The following is a 20,335-nucleotide window of genomic DNA, read 5'->3' on the forward strand; positions in this document are numbered from 1 at the left end:
CACAGTGATATCTAAGGCGGTGGGTCTGATATGTCACAGTGATATCTAAGGCGGTGGGTCTGATATGTCACAGTGATATCTAAGGCGGTGGGTCTGATATGTCACAGTGATATCTAAGGCGGTGGGTCTGATATGTCACAGTGGTATCTAAGGCGGTGGACCTGATATGTCACAGCGGTATCTAAGGCGGTGGATCTGATATGTCACAGTGGTATCTAAGGCGGTGGGCCTGATATGTCACAGCGATATCTAAGGCGGTGGGTCTGATATGTCACAGTGATATCTAAGGTGGTGGATCTGATATGTCACAGTGATATCTAAGGCGGTGGGCCTGATATGTCACAGCGATATCTAAGGCGGTGGGTCTGATATGTCACAGCGATATCTAAGGTGGTGGATCTGATATGTCACAGTGATATCTAAGGCGGTGGGCCTGATATGTCACAGCGATATCTAAGGCGGTGGGTCTGATATGTCACAGCGGTATCTAAGGCGGTGGATCTGATATGTCACAGTGGTATCTAAGGCGGTGGGCCTGATATGTCACAGCGATATCTAAGGCGGTGGGTCTGATATGTCACAGTGATATCTAAGGTGGTGGATCTGATATGTCACAGTGATATCTAAGGCGGTGGGCCTGATATGTCACAGCGATATCTAAGGCGGTGGGTCTGATATGTCACAGCGATATCTAAGGTGGTGGATCTGATATGTCACAGTGATATCTAAGGCGGTGGGCCTGATATGTCACAGCGATATCTAAGGCGGTGGGTCTGATATGTCACAGCGATATCTAAGGTGGTGGATCTGATATGTCACAGTGATATCTAAGGCGGTGGACCTGATATGTCACAGCGGTATCTAAGGCGGTGGGTCTGATATGTCACAGTGGTATCTAAGGCGGTGGGCCTGATATGTCACAGTGGTATCGAAGGCGGTGGGCCTGATATGTCACAGTGGTATCTAAGGCGGTGGATCTGATATGTCACAGTGGTATCTAAGGCGGTGGATCTGATATGTCACAGTGATATCTAAGGCGGTGGGCCTGATATGTCACAGTGATATCTAAGGCGGTGGATCTGATATGTCACAGTGGTATCTAAGGCGGTGGATCTGATATGTCACAGTGGTATCTAAGGCGGTGGGCCTGATATGTCACAGCGATATCTAAGGCGGTGGGTCTGATATGTCACAGTGGTATCTAAGGCGGTGGATCTGATATGTCACAGTGGTATCTAAGGCGGTGGATCTGATATGTCACAGTGATATCTAAGGCGGTGGGCCTGATATGTCACAGTGATATCTAAGGCGGTGGATCTGATATGTCACAGTGGTATCTAAGGCGGTGGATCTGATATGTCACAGTGGTATCTAAGGCGGTGGGCCTGATATGTCACAGTGGTATCTAAGGCGGTGGGCCTGATATGTCACAGTGATATCTAAGGCGGTGGATCTGATATGTCACAGTGGTATCTAAGGCGGTGGATCTGATATGTCACAGTGGTATCTAAGGCGGTGGACCTGATATGTCACAGTGGTATCTAAGGCGGTGGATCTGATATGTCACAGTGGTATCTAAGGCGGTGGATCTGATATGTCACAGTGGTATCTAAGGCGGTGGGCCTGATATGTCACAGCGATATCTAAGGCGGTGGACCTGATATGTCACAGCGGTACCCCCACATGTGATGCAGAGAGGCCCACCGCCTGACATGTCACAGAGGTACAGTGACCCGTGCAGACAGGTGGAGGGCCTGACATGTCACCCCCACAGTGAGGTACCCCCGGGGTCTGCCGTTTCAGGGGTGCCCGGTGCCCAGCACCAGAGTCAAGACAGACACTGAAAGCGCCACATCCCCCGGTGCAACAATAAGACCAGTTTCAGTGGCGCTTTGACGCGCTGCCCGAACCCCCGTACCCCACCCGAGCCCCTGCTCTCTGAAGAGAGAAGCAAGGAAGGAAGGATTGAGCCCCCCGTTCGCCGCAGCCTTTCTTCCTGCTCATCGGAGGCTGCCGGCCCCACCGTGTAATTACAGCACTTTCTGCCCGTCGGGAGGCCTCTTAGCGCTCGGCCCCGCCCGGACCCCGCCACGCTGTCACTCAGCGCCTTTCAAGGCAGCCATGGGCGAGAAGCGGAGAGAAAGGCTAAGTGAGCGCTCACAGGAGGAAGAGGGGGCGGCAGCGGCGGGCGGCCGCCCAGGGCGGGGGCTAAAAATACACCTGGGAGGGGGAGCGGGCCCTGCGCGGGCTGAGGGGGGTCATGGCACATGTATGTACCGCAGCCTGCACGCATGCAACATTCAAGAGATGGAACACATGTTCTGTCCATTATTTTTCGGGTCACAGGCCCCTCTACAGGTAATATTGAATGAAAGCTGCGCCTTCGGGAAGCCTGTCTAGGCGCTAGACGGTGGCTGTGCAGGAGGGAGCCGCCGGGCGTGGGTCTGGGGACAGCAGGCTTTGGGGGGTCACTGAATGTTTGGGGAGGCCTTGGCAGGGGAGTGGGTGGGCACCATTGACCCTTCCAGTCACCTGGGGAACATAATGTACGCCTTTCATTGAATGACACCAGCTTTGCCCCAAAAACACATTAGAAGCGCAATGAAGGCGCCCTGATCTCCGTCGGGGACGACCTGATGACAGGAGTGGACAGACAGAGTGGACAGAAATGGAGGGAGGGATCTCTCGTCGTTGGGTCTGTCTGTCTACCAAGCAGCCTGGCACCGGTTTCAGGGTATGTCACCCTCCTTCAGCCAGGCTAGCTTGAATCAAGTGGCACAGTGAGCAAGGGACCCACGTCTGGGCACACCCGTCCCACTTAGGGTGAAAAGTGTTACAGAAAGCAAATGATGGACGGAATGCTGAAATGCAAACTTTCTCCCCGAGTCAAAAGATCTGGGTTAAATCCATCGTTCTTTTGCCCACTCCGCCACCCCAGTTTGGACCCAGCCATATGCAAATCAGTCTTGACCCTGTGCCCCATGGGAACAGTCCAGACCGAACTGCCAGGCCAGTTCCTCCCTGGACCGGAAACAAGCTTCCGAGGACCGGTTTCATGGTATGTTACACTTCTACAGCCAGGCTAGCTTGAATCCAGTAGCACAGTGAGCCCGGGACCCACGTCTGGGCATTCCCATCCCACTTAGGGCGAAAAAGTGTCCAAACTGGAATGGCATGGTGAGCAAAAAAACTATGGATTTAGGCCCAGATCTCTGTACTGGGTGAATGTATGACATTGTTCTGCATTCTGTCCATCAACTGTTGTTTTTGCATTTGTCACCCCGTGGGACGGGTATGCCCAGACGTGGGTCCCATGCTCTCTATGCCACCAGAGTCAAGCTATCCAGGCTGATGAAGGCTGATAGCCAGAAACCGGTCCTTGGATGCTTGATTCCAGTCCAGGGAGGACCTGGCCTAGCAGTTCGGGCTGGACTGTTCCCATGAGGCACAGGGTCAAGGCTGATTTGGATATGGCCATGTCTGAACTGGGGTGGTGCGGAGTGCAAAAAAACGATGGATTTCGGCCCAGATCTCTGTACTGGGGTGAATGTATGACATTGTTCTGCATTCTGTCCATCAACTGTTGTTTTGCATTTGATGACGGCTGATAGCCAGAAACCGTTCCTAGAATGCTTGAGTCCGGTCCAGGGAAGACATGGCTTGGCAGTTCGGGCTGGACTGTTCCCATGAGGCACAGGGTCAAGGTTGATTTGGATATGGCCATGTCTGAACTGGGGTGGTGCGGAGTGCAAAAAAACGATGGATTTCGGCCCAGATCTCTGTACTGGGGTGAATGTATGACATTGTTCTGCATTCTTTCCATTAAATGTTCTTTTTGCCCATGTAACCAGGGCACGAGTCAGGGGATACACGCGTGTGGACGGTGTCCACCCACTATTTTCACACGTTGAACACTGTCCACCCTGCTAAGAATTTGGGCCCCAGTGAATATTGTGCTGAACTCGTCTCAGTGTAATTGCACGTTGTCTGCTTTCCATCAATTGGCTGGGAGCAGTAAGGAGTCTCACACCTGATGCAAACGAAGCGGAAGGTAAACAAAGGCTCACACCTTGTTAGCACCTCACACATACTTAAGGCAGCTTTTCACTTTGTTCAGTCCCTGTTTAGGAGATATGCCTGCACGGTAAGAATGCCATGTGTTGGTCTTTCCCAGTATTTACACACCGCAAATTGCATTTATATAGAGCTTGCTTCCCCTGAGGAGGCGTTGAAATAATTTAAGCACCACTATTTTTTCTTGTATAGCCCGACTCATGCCAATGCAGGGTGTCAGAGCGCTTTACATCAACATGCGCGTATTACACGTAAAATACCTTATATAAGTTTGTAAATGACTGCACGGGATGTGTTACATAAAACTGGGGGATTGCAAGGTGTAGAAGTCACATATCATCTTCCATGGCTCACTGTGCGAATATCCTCGCAATGCGCTCAAACGTACACATGATAGACCTGCTAAACATATATGTGAGGGCTTTAGATCTGATATAACTTCTTGTGATGCCACTTCCTGTAAAGTCGTGGCTTGCGATGCCACTTTCTATGATCTCAATTCCTGTGATGTCATGCGCCGTGATGTTATGCGCCGTGATGTTCCATGCCGAAATATCATGAGCCGTGATGTCATGCGCCGTGATGTCGCACGCTGTGATATCTAACCAGGTTAGTCCCCCCTCTTCTTTTTTTAGGACGTGTGCCATGGATGGAACCACTGACTCCGCCGGAGCTCAGAAACTACAACTAGACAACGACGCACATGGTATGCTGAGGGCAAACCCCGGCAGCTAAGCACCTGGAGGAGCTAGACAACTCGAGGAGCTAGACACCTCAAGGAGCTAGACACCTCCAGGAGGTCCACACCCCAGTAGCTAGACACCTCCAGGAGCTAGACACCCCAGGAGCTAGATATCCCAGGAGCTAGACACCCCCAGGAGCTAGACACCCCCAGGAGCTAGACACCCCCAGGAGCTAGACACCCCAAGGAGCTAGACACCCCAGGAGCTAGATATCCCAGGAGCTAGATATCCCAGGAGCTAGACACCCCTAGGAGCTAGATACCTCGAGGAGCTAGACACCTCCAGGAGCTGCACACCCCCAATAGCTAGACATCCTAGGATCTAGACACCCCAGGAGCTAGACACCTCCAGGACCTAGATACCTCCAGGAGCTAGACACCTCGAGGAGGTACACACTCCAGGAGCTAGACACTTCGAGGAGGTACACACCCCTAGGTGCTAGACACTTCGAGGAGCTAGACACCTCGGGGAGGTACACACCCCAGGAGCTAGACACCTCGAGGAGGTACACACCCCTAGGTGCTAGACACTTCAAGGAGCTAGACACCTCGGGGAGGTACACACCCCAGGAGCTAGACACCCTCTCAGTTCAACCTTTTGACTCTAGAGGTGGGCACCAGGAAAGCATTGGCCGAGCGAAGCGGTCTGCTCGGAGAGTACCAGCTAAAGGCATCCCATAGAAATTGTGGCCCTTCTCTGTAAAGTGCCTTCTGCGCAGTTCAAAGTGCCTTGAACTTTACGCGCTGGCCGACTGGCAGCCGATGCAGCTTCTGTATCCCAGGCCCAATGGACTGGTGTTTGGGCGATTCCAGCACTAATCTGGCTTCGGCATTCTGTACCGTTTGCAATCTTACGAGTAGATTGGACTGTAAGTTAATGTATAGGCCATTACAGTAGCCCAACTTTGATAAAACCAGGGAAGTTAGAACTCTTTTTCTAGTATTTTTAGGGATGAATGGAAGAATTTTACGCACGGTTCTGATAGTAAAAAAATGCGGAAGACACCACCTTCGAAATATGACACTTAAAATTCAGCTTCTCATCAATTATGACGCCCACATTTTTTAGCTTTAGCTTCCGATGTAGGAGGGGGCCCAAAGTATTTGGCCACCAAACTGGCGGCCATAGAGGAAAAATCTTTCCAAATAGCACCACCTCAGTTTTACTAGAATTAAGCTTCGAACGGTGCCCACTCATCCGTCGCTCAGAGAGACCACGCAGTCATGAAGTTTGCTGGAATAGTCAACATCCTTATATATAGTAGAAATGACCAACTGGGTGTCGTCGGCATACGGGGTGGGAATTAGATTAAAACTTCTGATCAAATGTGCTAATTCAGACACAAATATTAAAAAGCTTAGGGCTCAACGAGGAGCCCTGCGGCACCCCACAAGGCAGGATAAAAGGTGTAGATTTAAAATTGACTATTTGGACTGTCTGGGTTCTATCTGATAACAAGCATTTGCAATGCAATAGGTCTCGCATTTGTTGGAGTTGGAGCTATTGACATTGTAAATGACAGTGTTTTTAGGTATGTTTTTTAAGTGGAGTGATAATTTAAAGAACAAGAGATGCGTAAACACACACTTTGGACATATAGTCGTTGCTTAGGAGAAGGAAATCTGCCAGTAACTGCACCTCTTTTACTGCAAGCCTGGCTTCTTATAACCAAGGACTATAAGTTTAAAGTGTTTAGACACTGCTTCCGGGTTTGGAAAACACAGAAATAAGTTATTGTCATTTACAATGTCAATAACGCAAACTCCTGCAAATGCAAGACCTATTGATTACACATCCTTGTTATAATTAATTCTCTAATACTCTTGCTGAAATGCAGTTCAAGCACTTACCAGTCTTTGTTGACGAACTTTCTTAAGGTACTCCTCAAGATCTGAAAGATACTTCCCATGTCTATTGTTGTGAAATAAAATATCCATTGTTTTCTAACTCACTCAACTAGCACAGTCTCCAAGAATTGCTGCAGCATGTTTGTCCTCCGGGTCCAGAGCTGCTGCTTTAACAACTTCAAAAGGATGAGACTCAGAGTGACGTTAATCAAGGCAGAAATCTGTGCACTGGAGGCTTCATGCACCGCATAACCCACCCTGCTATCCAGCAATTCCAGTGCAAGCCAGGGAGGCTTTACTTTCTAGTTTAGTAACGTTCCTAGTTTGCATATTTATGTCGTTCTTTCATTGTGCTATTTCGGGATAGAATTACAAAAATATGTGACCAATGAGCGCTGTAGCACTGACTTCTTACTTTCCAAACGTCAAGAAATTGCAATAATGCACGTAAACACACGCTCAGAACTCTCAGTTCAAATACATATATTTATTTATTTTTATTTAAGTTGTATCAGGTACCATGAAATTGTCAGAGTACTTTAAGGCGCTTTATATACGTATCATAAAATGTTATTCATGTTTTGAGGCTCGGTGAATAAGTGATTTGCCCAGAATCACGGAAAAGTGAGTGAAGCCGGGATTCGAATCCGGTTCCATTTAAATGCGGCAAGTTACAGCCACAAGGCCGCATATCCTTCCCTAAAATTAAATTACGTTTTTAAAAATTGCTTTTCATTCCTACCAAAAAACACACTACGGTCTGAACTTGCAGTTTGGCCATTTTTTTTGTGAACGGATATTTGTGTGCTGGGGGCGAGTACACAATTTGGAAAACATGTCTGTGAGAATGAGAATTCTTTTGAACCCCCCTCTCCAAAGTGTAAACAACTGTACGCGCCTGCAAGCCTTGGCAAGTATGGAAAGGTGCTGGCACAAACTAGGCGGGTGTGAAGGTCAAACACATTACTTATTTATTTATTTAGCGATTTATAGAGCGCCTGGTGACCCGGAGGCATCCCCGCGCTGTAGCATTTGTGGAGACCAGAGGGGGAGGGGACTTTATTTTGGGAACAGCAGCGTTTTCATTTTTTTCCGGAAAAGGAGATGGCTGGGTTCCAGCCTCAGGGGGCGAGGAAGTGAGTTCCATCCTGAGGATGCTTTTACAGATGCTTTTTTACAGATGCTTTACTGTTTTACAGATGCTTTACCGTCACAAAAACATAGACAAACATGCCACAGGGTATGCCATGAATGTACCCCACACATGAGGTTTACTTATGCTGCAGTGGGTGACTACACCCCCTTATTTATGTTCTGTGTACATGAGCGCCACAAAAGGATTATAGGTCATTAAACATAAACTGAAAAAGATAAATACATTAATATTGCTAATAAAATACCAAAAGTAAAATACCTAAAAACGTCAGCAATACTAAACACCTAATCCTGAAAACAAAATCTTGAAATTCTTGAAGCCCAAAAATGAATCCATTGCATCCAGTACACAAATAAAATGCGTCTAACTCGCGATGATAGTTGTGAAGCGCTATATAAATCCCGATATTCAAATACAATATTCAATGTAATGTTGAAAGGCATTGCCCATACCGCCACCTACTGACCAGAAGAAAACAATGTTTTTCTTTGTCCTATTGCAAACGGGAAATATATTTATGACTTTAAAGTTTTGCGAAACAAAACGCTCAAACAAACAAAAATAGAGCCAATCAAGACACTAACTATAAAAAGTGAATACAGGCTGCCGTGCAAGAAGAGAAAAAATAGATATTGTCTGTTTGTAAACGTTTTCATCTTTAACTAGGCGAGACCCAAAAACACGTGACAGCACCTACTGGTCTTGAACATTCAAACTACAAATGCAATTACTGTGAGTAAATTGATACTTTACGCCACACCTCACCAGAATGCATAGGGCCAAGAGGATGGTTACGACGGTGCTATCCTACCCCCTTTTGTGTTTTTAAAGATTTTAAAGTACTTGATTACACTTCACAGCTTGTTGAATTCTTTGGGTGCTGAGCTGCAGTCAGCGCCAGATGAAATGTGCCTGTTTTCCATTCATCCAGCCATTGTTTGCAGTCTCTGCTCTGCGCAGCAGATGGCTGAAGGGAGTATGGGGGCCATGACCTCAGGTACCTCCTAGGCCTCTGCCACGGTCTACTTTGTGACTACAAGATTGGATTTGCGGACAACCATAGTATTGAGCGCGGCAACCATCTTGGAGGCCCCAGACAAACTCACAGGTTTGTAGCCACACTTCCCAGATCCTTCCCCCACCAGGGCCCTGTCTGAGTCGCAGGAAACAGCTGAGGGCTGCCCGAAATAGCCACAGAAAAGAAACCAGCCACTGGCACTTGACGGAAAACTGGGCATATCAGTCTGCTATTCCTATAAATAAGTAAAAGTACACACCGGCCGAACTTTTTTACTGGGGTTGGAAACTGGGACTCCAGCCACACGCACGCCTGGCACAGACGCTTTTGATCCTCCGAGTTATTTTACTCAGGTTGGTTAATCTGCATGTTAAGCAAATCTGTAAAAAAATTAAATACCCGGACGCGTTTGGGCAGCCGGCGAATCCCATCGCGGCCCCAACCGGAAGTCCCGCCCCATCGCGGAGAGAGCGAGAGAGAGCCACGAAGTCTCCGGATTCAGTCCCGGTCCCGAGATGGGGGACCGGGTGAAGAGCGGCCGGGCGCATGGGGAAGGCGGGGCTCTCATGTGGTGAGAGAGCCCCGCAAAGCGCTACCGCCGCCCGAGAGGCAGAACCGCCGCCGAGCACCGACAGAACAGGTGAGTGTTTTGAGGGAGAGGAGGGGTGAGTGGGGGTGGGGTGTACGCGTGTGTGTCTGTTTGAGTGTGTCTGTGCGTGCGTCTGTCCGTCTGTCTGTGTGCGCGTGTGTCTGTTTAAGGGAGGGTGCGTGTGTGTATGTGCGCATGCGTGAGTGTAGAGTGTTTGCGCAAGGGAATGAGGCAGGAGAGGGGCACGGCGCCGTGCGCGCTCACGAGGTCAAAACTGAGCAGATCTGCGCTCGGGCACCCTCTCCTGTCCACATTCCCAAAAACGGGTAGCAATAGTTGTCGAAGCACACTGCAATCAATGCTTACGCATTGAATGCAGGTCGTGCTTCGACCTAAAAACGACTTTAAAAGCGAAAGAGCGTTTCCTCCTAAACCTATGGTCTTTAATCATTCTATCAGCAAGGTGTGGTTCACGGTAGCAAATGCCGCGGACATGTCGAGGAGAATAAGAGCCGCCGACCCTCCACCATCTAGTGCAGTGCGAATTTCCTCCGTGGTCTTTATCAGAGCCGACTCAGTGCTGTGACCTGCCCTAAATCCAAACTGACTATGGTCTAGAATATGGTTATCTAAAATATAAGTGGAAAGTTCCACATATACAATTTTCTCCACTATTTTTGCAGGAAGTGGGAGTCTTGCAATAGGTCGGTAATTAGCCGGGTCCATTATATCCAGATAGTTTTTTTTTAATAACGACAAAATGCAGATCTGTTTCCACATGGTTGGGAATCGTCCTTGTGAAATCATTTGATTGAATATGCTAGATAGCTCCGGGCTAATAAGATGGCTAATATTGTGGGGCATCCTCGGACGGCCGGGATCATCCGGAGACCCAGATTTGGTCCTAGAGAGAAGGGTGACTATTTGCACTGAGGAGGTAGGAGTAAAATTTAGGAGAGGCGTTGCGATCTTAGCTTCATGTTCTATCACATTGGTATTTGAATTATACATGGCAAACTGATCGTAAATTTGATCAAACTTTGAAGCCGTCAGAACATTCCATAAAGAAGACGGTGACTGATGCTCTTGACTGCAAAGTCCCCCGCCCCACCCACCCCCTCCTCCACCCTCCCCGGAGCACCAGAGAGGATGGTCCCAGAGCCCCCGGTGGACAGTCACAGAATCATGGGCTGTTTGGTCCCGGGTCGTGCAGAGCACAGCAGGGTGGTGCGAAGAGAGGCGGGAAGGACGAAGCAGGAGTTGTGAAGAGTGAGGTGGAAGGTGAGACTCGAGATTAGACATAAGAGTTTGATAAACAGGAGTAAAGATGGGCCAAAGGTCAAGCAAGGAATACATATTTGATATACGAGTGAGGGAGGTGAACGTGGAACTGGAAGGTATTCAGAGCATCACAATGAAGGAAAATAAGGCGAGAAAGAGAAAAGTAGGACGGAGAGGGAAAAGAGGAAGAGACATCTTTGGGAGAAGAATAAGAAAGGGAATTAAGTAGAAGTATCCCCTACGGCCATGGAAGGAGTGATGTAGGCGGGGGAGAGGAGAGAGAGTGGACACCCCCCGGTACTCACCTGACAAGGTCCCTGTTGTAAAGCGACAGCGGCGACTCTCGGCCCAGGACGTACACCTGCCCTTTGAAGATGGACAGCTGCACTTTCCCCTCCACCATCTCCTGGGACTTTTCGATGCAACTTCGGACAAACTCACACTCAGGGCTGAACCAGAAGCCTGCGGAAGGAAGAGGGAGTCGTTGAGAATGAGTCGATGGGTACATTTGAACACGCGTCTTCAGTGTGCAGGCTGGCTCCGGTGCCAGGCGGGCCCAATGCACAGTCTGGTTGGGTGGTCCCACTGGCTGGGCACAGGTGCAGGGCTGGCACTGAGGCCTGCCCAGCCTGGACACTGCCACCCTAGTGCAGCCAGACTCATACAGGATAGCCTGGCCTCCCACACTAGTACATTCAATGTGTGATTCTAGGCAATTCATTCATGTCCACTTGGATAACACGCGCATCTCCAAAGAGCGGGTGCAGAAATGCCCACTTACAAAATCAATTAATGTTCATGCAGATTAGCTCATCAGCTAAGAGATAACCACTCCACTCATGAAGACAACACATAATGTCCTTTTAGAGAAGGACATCAAATCCACTTAGAAAACAAACTGATCTCTGCTCAGTCAATACATTCACACAACTCAGATGTCAAACAGACAAGATGGGGCTGATGAGATATTGAATTAATGCCTGCTTAGAGGATGGTGTCTAATTAGTTAATTATCACATTTAGCAAATACATCTATTACCGCTAAGATAATATGTAGATGGCTAACCAAGGTCTCCTACACAAAGAGGTCTTTTACTCTTACGTAATTATCGCCTGGTCTCTTGGACACTGAATTCATGTTCATTTAGATAATAAATTAATGTCCATTTGTATAGTTAATTTCAAATCCACTTGTATCCCGAATTCATGTCTTCTTAGCTAATGAATGCATGCCTTTTCATATAATGAATTCATGGGCACTTAGGTAATGAATGCGTGGCCATTTGCATACCTAACGTATATCCCCAGAGCCACTGAGCTCATGTTCACTTATATCATGAATTAATGTCGTAGATAAAATAATTCATTCTCACATAAACAAAGGACTCGTGGCCTCTTAAATAATTAGTGAATGAATGCCTACTTAGTTAACAGATTAAAGGTTTATATAAGTAATTATTGGATTTCGACATTTTAAACACTTTCAATTATTCATTTAGACTGTGTAATGCATCTATGTTCACTTACGGAATTTACTCAATACCGCAGACTATCAGTCAGTAAAAAAAAAAGTCTCCAAATAGATACTTAACACATCCCTAAGCAGATAATGAATGTAAGCACACTTAGGTTACTGCCCAAAGCGCACACAAAGGTAAACACCTAACTTCCCTCTGCAAATCTAATTAATTAAAGACAACTTAAATCATCTATTTAGTAAGATCCATTTAAATATTACACTAATTGGCATTTAAGGCAAGCTCCTTTAGATAACAAAGGAACCTTTAAAGTAACTTCGACAGTTACTGCCTCATTTACTGCCCGTTCTGCCAACTGACATGGGGCAGCGAGGAAGGGCCTTCGACCATCAACCCAGCTCTGCACCAATGACAAACTAGTCGACACTCAGAACATTAATTCATATCTACTCAAATATTTAACTTATGATCACTTGTTATTGCCCACTTACATAATTAATCTACCTGAACGGGGGTAATTTGCTTATTTTAACCCGGATAAGTAAATCACCTTAGCTTTGTAATGAATTTCCACTCGGGTAATCATCAATTAATGACAACAAAGATGAGGAAATAATTTCTGCTTAAACACTAAATGTGCGCACTAATGTATGTGCAAACTAATGCCTGTGTGCACTAATGCATGTCTGCACTAAAGCACGTGTGCACCAATGCAGGTGTGCACTAATGCATGCGTGCCCTAATGCGCGTGCCCTAATGCATGTGCACACTAATGCATGTGCACACTAATGCATGTGCACACTAGTGCATCTGCGCACTAATGCATGTGCACACTAATGCATGTGCGCACTAATGCATGTGTGCACTAATGCATGTGTGCACTAATGTATAACGCCTGTGTGCACTAATGCATGTCTGCACTAAAGCACGTGTGCACTAATGCAGGTGTGCACTAATGCAGGTGTGCACGTATGCATGTGTGCACAGTAATGTCTGAGGGACAAATAAAGGGATGGAAACAGCAGGTCACAATGCTGAAATGTTACTAAGTTTTACCCTTCCCTGTTAATGCATTCATGGCAAATTGCTAATAGATTCTCTATATATTTAGATATATATTTTCTACTTTCAGAATCCCCCCTCCCCATCTAAAATCATGAAGCCATTTCCCGTTGTGATGAGTTCACAAGCTCTCTGATTACAAATTAAAATCTCTGATGGTGCTGGAATTACTGTCCATGTAGCAGATATAGTCACACAGACTGAGTGAACATGTTTCTGGTGACTTTGATAATTAAGTTTCAGTCTCAGGGTCTGAACTGGGGTGGCTGAGTGGGCTAAAGAATGATGATGGATCCAACCCAGATCAGTTGACGGGGGGTGAGAGCTTGCAATGTTCAACACACCGTCCATCATCCCCTTTAGTTTTGCTTTGTTCATCCTAAGTTGTCAGGGTATGCCCTGACGTGGGTCCCTTGCTCAATTTGTCACTGGATTCAAGTTATTCTGGCTGATGAGGGTTATGAACCCAAAACCGGCCCTAGGAAGCTTGATTCTGGTCCAGGGAGGACATGGCCTGGCAAGTCGGGCTGGACTGTTCCTATGAGGCACAGGGCAAGACTGATTTGCATATAGCTGCGTCTGAACTGAGGTGGTGAAGTGAGCTAAAGAATGATGATGGATTCAGCCCAGATCCGTGACTGGGGGTGAGAGTCTGAAAAGTGTCAGTGCTCCGTCCATCATCTCCTTGTGTTTGCTTTGGCCGCCATAAGTGTGGCAGGGTATGACGTGCGTCCCTTGCTCACTTTGCCACTGGATTCAAGCTAGCCTGGCTGATGACGGCTGATTAGCCAGAAACTGGTCACAGGATGCTTGTTTTTGGTCCAGCGAAGAAATGGCTTGGCAGTTCAGGCTGGACTGTTCCCATGAGGCAGAGGGTCAGACTGATTTGCATATTGCCTTGTCTGAACTGGGGTGGTGAAGTGAGCTAAAGAATGATGATGGATTCAACCCAGATCTGTGACTGGGGGTGAGTGTCTGAAAAGTTTCAGCCCTCCGTACATCATCCCCTTGTGTTTGCTTTGTTCATCTTAAGTTGGCAAGGTATGCCCGGACGTGGGTCCATTGCTCACCTTGCCACAGACATGATTTGGCAGTTCGGGCTGGACTGTTCCCATGAGGCAAAGGGTCAATGCTGATTTGCATATGGCTGGGTCTGAACTGGGGTGGCAGAGTGGGCTGAAGAACAGTGATGGATTCAACCCAGATCCGTGACTGGGGGTGAGAGTCTGAAAAGTTTCAGTGCTCCGTCCATCATCTCCTTGTGTTTGCTTTGGCCGCCATAAGTGTGGCAGGGTATGCCCAGACGTGCGTCCCTTGCTCACTTTGCCACTGGATTCAAGCTAGCCTGGCTGATGACGGCTGATTAGCCAGAAACTGGTCACAGGATGCTTGTTTTTGGTCCAGGGAAGAAATGGCTTGGCAGTTCAGGCTGGACTGTTCCCATGAGGCACAGGGTCAGACTGATTTGCATATTGCCTTGTCTGAACTGGGGTGGTGAAGTGAGCTAAAGAATGATGATGGATTCAACCCAGATCTGTGACTGGGGGTGAGTGTCTGAAAAGTTTCAGCCCTCCGTACATCATCCCCTTGTGTTTGCTTTGTTCATCTTAAGTTGGCAAGGTATGCCCGGACGTGGGTCCATTGCTCACCTTGCCACAGACATGATTTGGCAGTTTGGGCTGGACTGTTCCCATGAGGCAAAGGGTCAATGCTGATTTGCATATGGCTGGGTCTGAACTGGGGTGGCAGAGTGGGCTGAAGAACAGTGATGGATTCAACCCAGATCCGTGACTGGGGGTGAGTGTCTGAAAAGTTTCAGTGCACCATCCATCATCTCCTTGTGTTTGAGACACAGTCTCCTCTCCACTCAGAGAGCTCCTGAGACCCCCATGGAGCTCCTGAGACCCTCATTGATGTGTGACCTTTGGAGGCAGGTCAGAGAGTGGCGGTATGACTTGTATGTGCGTGTACTGAATTAGTGTCAGTGTAAGCGAGTCTGAGTGTGCCTGAGGGAGGCTCTCCCTCGTAAAGTGAGTGAGTGCTTGCGGAAAGGGGGGGATGGTACTTCACTGCCCCCTCGATCATATTAGGAGGTCTATGTGCATTGAGGTGTCACAGGACACGCGTGTATATCGGGGGGGTCACATGTGAGTCTTCACCAGGAATCATTCTTCGACTATCTCACCTTGTAGGGCCCTCTCCAAGTCCATGCCTGTGGGTCTCATGGCCACGTGAGTCCATACTCCCTCAGGGCAGCAGCCAGAAAATGAAAATACTCCCTACGTTGAACTATCCCTTTAATACCACAGAACCAGCCAAGCAAGCATGCCTGCGATTCCCTAGAAGAGCTCCCGTCAACTTTACCCACTCTTTCAACTTTACACCTTCCTTCCATCACCCGTTCATCCATCCTTTCAACGTTGCATCCGTGCTTCCAGCCATCTCTTCACACTTCCTTTCAACTTTACATCCTCATCCATCTGTTCATCCATCATTTTAACTTTACATTCTTACCTCATTCATCTGTTAACCCATTCCTTCAACTTTACAATCAATCAATCAATAAATCAATCAATGACTTATAAAGCGCTGCGAATCACCCATGAAGTTCTCAAGGCGCTGGAGTTGGTGACTGCTACGTGCTCATCTGTTCAATCAATGAGCTTGGAGCTGTGCGGGTGCAGCACGTACAGGTAAAGGCCTTCACACCTGTGGCTTCTGCCAATAGAGCCCTCACTGAGTATCCCGCCCTGAGGAAAAGGCTTCAGTGGGGCCGCACCCATTGTCATCTTTACTTGTATGGACATCCATTCAAAGTTACCACTCTTCACAATCCCCTCAGACCACTGTTTGCAAGCACGGCCTCCCCCCCTCCACCATGTGGAGAAGTGTGGCTCAATGGTTAGAGCGGCAGACCCTGATGCAGAGGTCTGGCCCGGGACCGGGGTTCAATTCCCGCCTCGGCGCGTCTTGGGCTCAATTTCCTCGGACCTGATAATTCTCGCCTTGGTGCCTATTCCAATCATGGGCCCCACTCTGCAACTCTGGGCAATAGCTTGCTTAGTCTCCACAACGGCCCCCACAACGCTAAGGATGTCTGGCCTCCACCTTGGGGGTGCCCAGGAGTGGACACCTCACAGGGAAAACCAGGAGGGGTTCCACAGCGGTATTCGTACCAGCGCCTTGAGACCCCAGCTGGGGTCGATTCGTGCGCTATACAAGTACACTACATTTACATTTACATTTACACCCATAGAAAAGTGGGAGCTACAAATTCAAAAATAATAGTTTAGAGTAAGATACAAACCTGGATGCACCAACCCTGCTGACTATCTGTCCTGTGACCCCTGACCCACGACCCCCAATGCTCCCAGCTACTCAGGGGGGCCGACGGATACATTGAATGGGCGGATACTTTGACTGGGTGGATACATTGAATGGGTGGATACATTGAATGGGTGGATACATTGACTGGGTGGATACATTGAATGGGTGGATACATTGAATGGGTGGATACATTGAATGGGTGGATACATTGAATGGGTGGATACATTGAATGGGTGGATACTTTGAATGGGTGATACATTGAATGGGTGGATACATTGAATGGGTGGATACTTTGACTGGGTGGATACATTGAATGGGTGGATACATTGAATGGGTGGATACTTTGACTGGGTGGATACATTGAATGGGTGGATACTTTGACTGGGTGGATACATTGAATGGGTAAATACATTGAATGGGTGGATACTTTGAATGGGTGGATACTTTGACTGGGTGGATACTTTGACTGGGTGGATACATTGAATGGGTGGATACTTTGACTGGGTGGATACATTGAATGGGTGGATACATTGAATGGGCAGATACTTTGAATGGGTGGATACATTGAATGGGTGGATGCTTTGAATGGGTGGATACTTTGAATGGGTGATACATTGAATGGGTGGATACATTGACTGGGTGGATACATTGAATGGGTGGATACTTTGACTGGGTGGATACATTGAATGGGTGGATACATTGAATGGGTGGATACTTTGACTGGGTGGATACATTGAATGGGTGGATACATTGAATGGGTGGATACATTGAATGGGTGGATACTTTGAATGGGTGGATACTTTGAATGGGTGATACATTGAACGGGTGGATACATTGAATGGGTGGATACACTGAATGGGTGGATACTTTGAATGGGTGGATACTTTGAATGGGTGGATACTTTGAATGGGTGGATACTTGGAATGGGTGGATACTTTGACTGGGTGGATACATTGAATGGGTGGATACATTGAACGGGTGGATGCTTTGAACGGGTGGATACTTTGAACGGGTGATACATTGAACGGGTGGATACATTGAACGGGTGGATACACTGAATGGGTGGATACACTGAATGGGTGGATACTTTGAATGGGTGGATACTTTGAATGGGTGGATACTTTGAATGGGTGGATACATTGAACGGGTGATACATTGAACGGGTGGATACTTTGACTGGGTGGATACTTTGACTGGGTGGATACATTGAATGGGTGGATACATTGAATGGGTGAATACATTGAATTGGTGGATACTTTGAATGGGTGGATACATTCAATGGGTGGATACTTTGAATGGGTGGATACATTGAATGGGTGGATACATTGAATGGGTGGATACATTCAATGGGTGGATACTTTGAATGGGTGGATACATTGAACGGGTGATACATTGAATGGGTGGATACATTGAATGGGTGGATACATTGAATGGGTGGATACTTTGAATGGGTGCTCGTGCACTCTGAGCCTCAGAAACTGCTGAGACAACGAAAACCGACTCGTGCCTCCAACGATCATGCAACTCCGTCCTGTCCAACCAAAGGATAGAGTTCCTCCGCAACATACGTGACCACAATCAACTCTAACAGAAAGAAGTTAAGGCGCTATGGCAGGTGCGGAATTATTATTTGTTTATTTATTTTAAAAGTTTGATATAGCGCAAACATGACCCAAGCGGGTATCAGTGCGCTTTACATAGGGGTTGCGTCAGACATAGGTTGATAGCTGTTGGGGGAAAGAAAAGCAAAGCAATATACAGCAGAAACTAAAAGACATAATGGCGGGCGGCACGGGGCTGAGCAAATGGCAGGTAGAAGCAAAAACAGCAAAGCAAGATCGTAGGCAAGAGGAGAAAAACTGCTAGTTCAGCACATTGTTCATTAGTAGAGCCTTAGCTTCCCTTTTGGAGGCAAATTTTGGGATGACTTAAGTATCGCGGAGGATGGAGTACTCTTGTGAGGACACTGACTGGTTATTCCTCACCAGATAAGATGCCGGAGGCTAGTGCTGCTCACACTGTCCATCAAGAAGTAACAGAAACGAAAGCTCACCTGAGGAACAAAGTCTGGTTCCCGGCCATGGACCCAAGCGTGGAGGAGATGGTGACTAGATGCCATTGGTGCCAGGCCAAGAGGGCACCCGGCAGGCCAGCATCGATAATAACAAAGGAGACGAGTAAAGGTCCCTGGTTTGACGTGAGTGTCAATTTCGACTCTCTACCTGACGGGTGCCACATGTTAGGGATCTCAGGCACATACGCCAAGTTTCGGATTGGGGAAATAGCGACTAACCCAAACTTTGCCCAAAAGCGACGTCATCTGGTCACAGTGTTCGGCATCTTTGGACTCCCTAGGACACTCAGAAAGGACAATGGGCCCACATTCCAGGGAAATGAGTTTCATGAGTATCTTGAAGCCCTAAGCAGACCACACAGGAAAATAATGCCGAGATGGCCCCAAGTCAACGTCAGAGTGAAGAGACCAATGGGACGCCAAACAAAGCCACCAGGCTTGATGTGGAGCTACATGAGGATGTTGAATATGTTATTCATCAGCTGTTAGAAGCTTACAGGTGCACACCGCACGGTGCCACTAACAAAGCCCCTGCCGACGTCACGTTCAGACACCTGCCGATGTCACGTTCTGGCCCCTGCCGATGTCACATTCAAGCCCCTGCCGATGTCACGTTCAGGCCCCTGCCGACGTCACGTTCAGGCCCCCTGCCGACGTCATGTTCTTGTCCCTGCCTACGTCATTGTTTAGACCCCTGCCAACGTCATGTTCAGACCCATACTGACGTTATGTTCAGACCCCTGCCGACGTCACGTTCAGATCCCTGCCGACATCACTTTCAGGCCCCTGCCGACGTCACGTTCAGACCCCTGCCGACGTCATGTTCTGGCCCCTGCCGATGTCACGTTCAGACCCCTGCCGACATCACGTTCAGACCCCTGTTGACGTCACATTCAGACCCCTGCCGACGTCACGTTCAGGCTCCTGCCGACGTCACGTTCAGGCCCCTGCCGACGTCATGTTCAGACCCCTGCTGACGTCATGTTCTGGCCCCTGCCAATGTCACGTTCAGACCCCTGCCGACATCACGTTCAGACCCCTGTTGACGTCACATTCAGACCCCTGCCGACGTCATGTTCTGGCCCCTGCCGATGTCATGTTCAGGCCCCTGCCTATGTCACGTTCAGGCCCCTGCCGATGTCCCGTTCAGACCCCTGCCGACGTCATGTTCAGACCCCTGCCGACGGCATGTTCAGACCCCTGCCGACGTCATGTTCTGGCCCCTGCCGATGTCACGTTCTGGCCCCTGCCGATGTCACGTTCAAGCCCCTGCCGATGTCCCGTTCAGACCCCTGCCGACGTCACGTTCAGACCCCCTCCTGACGTCATGTTCTCGTCCCTGCCTTCGTCATTGTTTAGACCCCTGCCAACGTCATGTTCAGACCCATACTGACGTTATGTTCAGACCCCTGCCGATGTCACGTTCTGGCCCCTGCCGATGTCACGTTCAAGCCCCTGCCGATGTCCCGATCAGACCCCTGCCGACGTCACGTTCAGACCCCCTCCTGACGTCATGTTCTCGTCCCTGCCTTCGTCATTGTTTAGACCCCTGCCAACGTCATGTTCAGACCCATACTGACGTTATGTTCAGACCCCTGCCGACGTCATGTTCTGGCCCCTGCCGATGTCACGTTCAGGCTCCTGCCGACGTCACGTTCAGACCCCCTGCCGACGTCATGTTCTGGT

At 48.4% G+C, this 20,335-nt stretch overlaps 1 protein-coding gene across 1 annotated transcript in view; it reads right to left on the reverse strand.

Annotated features, from left to right (window-relative positions):
- The window catches only part of ASS1 (argininosuccinate synthase 1), a 358,057-nt gene that overhangs the window by 35,662 nt on the left and 302,060 nt on the right, over nt 1–20,335 (reverse strand). The window contains exon 14 of the mRNA XM_078646217.1: nt 11,014–11,170. Within this exon, the coding sequence (XP_078502343.1) occupies nt 11,014–11,170 (157 nt within the window). The remainder of the gene's footprint in view (nt 1–11,013; nt 11,171–20,335) is intronic.

This window comes from Lissotriton helveticus, chromosome 5_1 (assembly GCF_964261635.1).
Source record: "Lissotriton helveticus chromosome 5_1, aLisHel1.1, whole genome shotgun sequence".
Classification (NCBI taxonomy): domain Eukaryota; kingdom Metazoa; phylum Chordata; class Amphibia; order Caudata; family Salamandridae; genus Lissotriton; species Lissotriton helveticus.